General features: G+C 49.6%; 1 protein-coding gene across 1 annotated transcript in view; it reads right to left on the bottom strand.

The window, feature by feature from the left end:
- Positions 1–1443, bottom strand: part of LOC122547432 — a 6346-nt gene extending 4903 nt beyond the window's left edge. The window contains exon 1 of the mRNA XM_043686054.1: positions 1413–1443. Coding sequence (XP_043541989.1) covers positions 1413–1443 — 31 coding nt within the window. The remainder of the gene's footprint in view (positions 1–1412) is intronic.
- Between the last annotated feature and the right edge of the window lie 135 nt (positions 1444–1578).

The following is a 1578-nucleotide window of genomic DNA, read 5'->3' as shown; positions in this document are numbered from 1 at the left end:
TGTCTCCGCAATATAGAGGAGGCCACATCGGGTGCAGAGTATGCAATAGATGATGTGTGTGGAGGTGCAGGTGAATCTGTGGCGGGTATGGAAGTTTCCTTTGGGGCCTTGGAGGGAGGTGAGGGGGGAGGTGTGGGCGCAAGTCTTGCACCTCCTGCGGTTGCAGGGGAAGGTGCCGGGAGTGGAGTTGGGTTGGTGGGGGGTGTGGATCTGACGAGGGAGTCACGGAGGGAGTGGTCTTTACGGAATGCTGATAGGGGAGGGGAGGGAAATATATACTTGATGGTGGGGTCCGTTTGGAGGTGGCGGAAATGATGGCGGATGATACGCTGTCAGGCCCTGGTTTAGGTAGGGTGGGATCAGGCCCTGCTTTAGGTAGGGGTGGGATCAGGCCCTGGTTTAGGTAGGGGTGGGATCAGGCCCTGCTTTAGGTAAGGGTGGGATCAGGCCCTGGTTTAGGTAGGGGTGGGATCAGGCCCTGCTTTAGGTAGGGGTGGGATCAGGCCCTGGTTTAGGTAGGGGTGGGATCAGGCCCTGGTTTAGGTAAGGGTGGGATCAGGCCCTGGTTTAGGTAAGGGTGGGATCAGGCACTGGTTTAGGTAGGGGTGGGATCAGGCCCTGGTTTAGGTAAGGGTGTGATCAGGCCCTGGTTTAGGTAGGGGTGGGATCAGGCCCTGGTTTTGGTAAGGGTGGGATCAGTCCCTGGTTTAGGTAGGGGTGGGATCAGGCCCTGGTTTAGGTAAGGGTGTGATCAGGCCCTGATTTAGGTAGGGGTGTGATCAGGCCCTGGTTTAGGTAGGGGTGTGATCAGACCCTGGTTTAGGTAGGGGTGTGATCAGGCCCTGGTTTAGGTAGGGGGGTGATCAGGCCCTGATTTAGATAGAGGGGTGTGAGAAACAAAAGCTCACTCACTTCAATAATTTCAGTCCGAGACCAAAAATCTGAAACAGTGTCGTTTATTTGTATACTTGCAAGTGGGCGCAATGTCTAATGCCAGGTAAGGCAATGACAAATGCACATCAAATCCAACAAACTCTCGAAATTTATACAGTTTGAATCCCCATATTTTTTCTTATTTCATTGTTTGCCCCCATCCTCCACTTACGTCACTCATTTCCTTAAGACTGATCCCACAACTTCTGTTTATCCGGCCTTGTCCGTGACAAATGCCTATCTCTGGCCCCTCATAAGGTTGTTTGACGTCATCCCATCCTTGCTTACCATTATCTACTCCCTCCACCTGCGCTGCCCCTCACAGCATCTTATCACTAAGCCCTTTTAATTGGGGTTTGTTCCTGTGTCTCTGTACAAGTGGGAAACCTACTGTTTATAAAGGCCTCTTTTCACAGCATTTTATCTAGTGCCTGTATTTCTACCATTGTTTTGTAATCACATCTCACATGCTAACATACCTTTTTTTGAACGGATTATATACTTCCTCATTCTTGCTAATTCAGCTCTCGGCCGAAACAATCCCAAACTAATGTGAATTCATTTACTCTGTATCAGAACTTATAATTGCAGAAATAACATTAATTCACCTATATCCCACAATTTCCCCTTTTTCTTTTGATTACC

The sequence above is a fragment of the Chiloscyllium plagiosum genome, unplaced genomic scaffold, assembly GCF_004010195.1.
Source record: "Chiloscyllium plagiosum isolate BGI_BamShark_2017 unplaced genomic scaffold, ASM401019v2 scaf_13207, whole genome shotgun sequence".
NCBI classification, from domain to species: domain Eukaryota; kingdom Metazoa; phylum Chordata; class Chondrichthyes; order Orectolobiformes; family Hemiscylliidae; genus Chiloscyllium; species Chiloscyllium plagiosum.
This window is presented reverse-complemented; position numbering and strand designations above follow the sequence as displayed.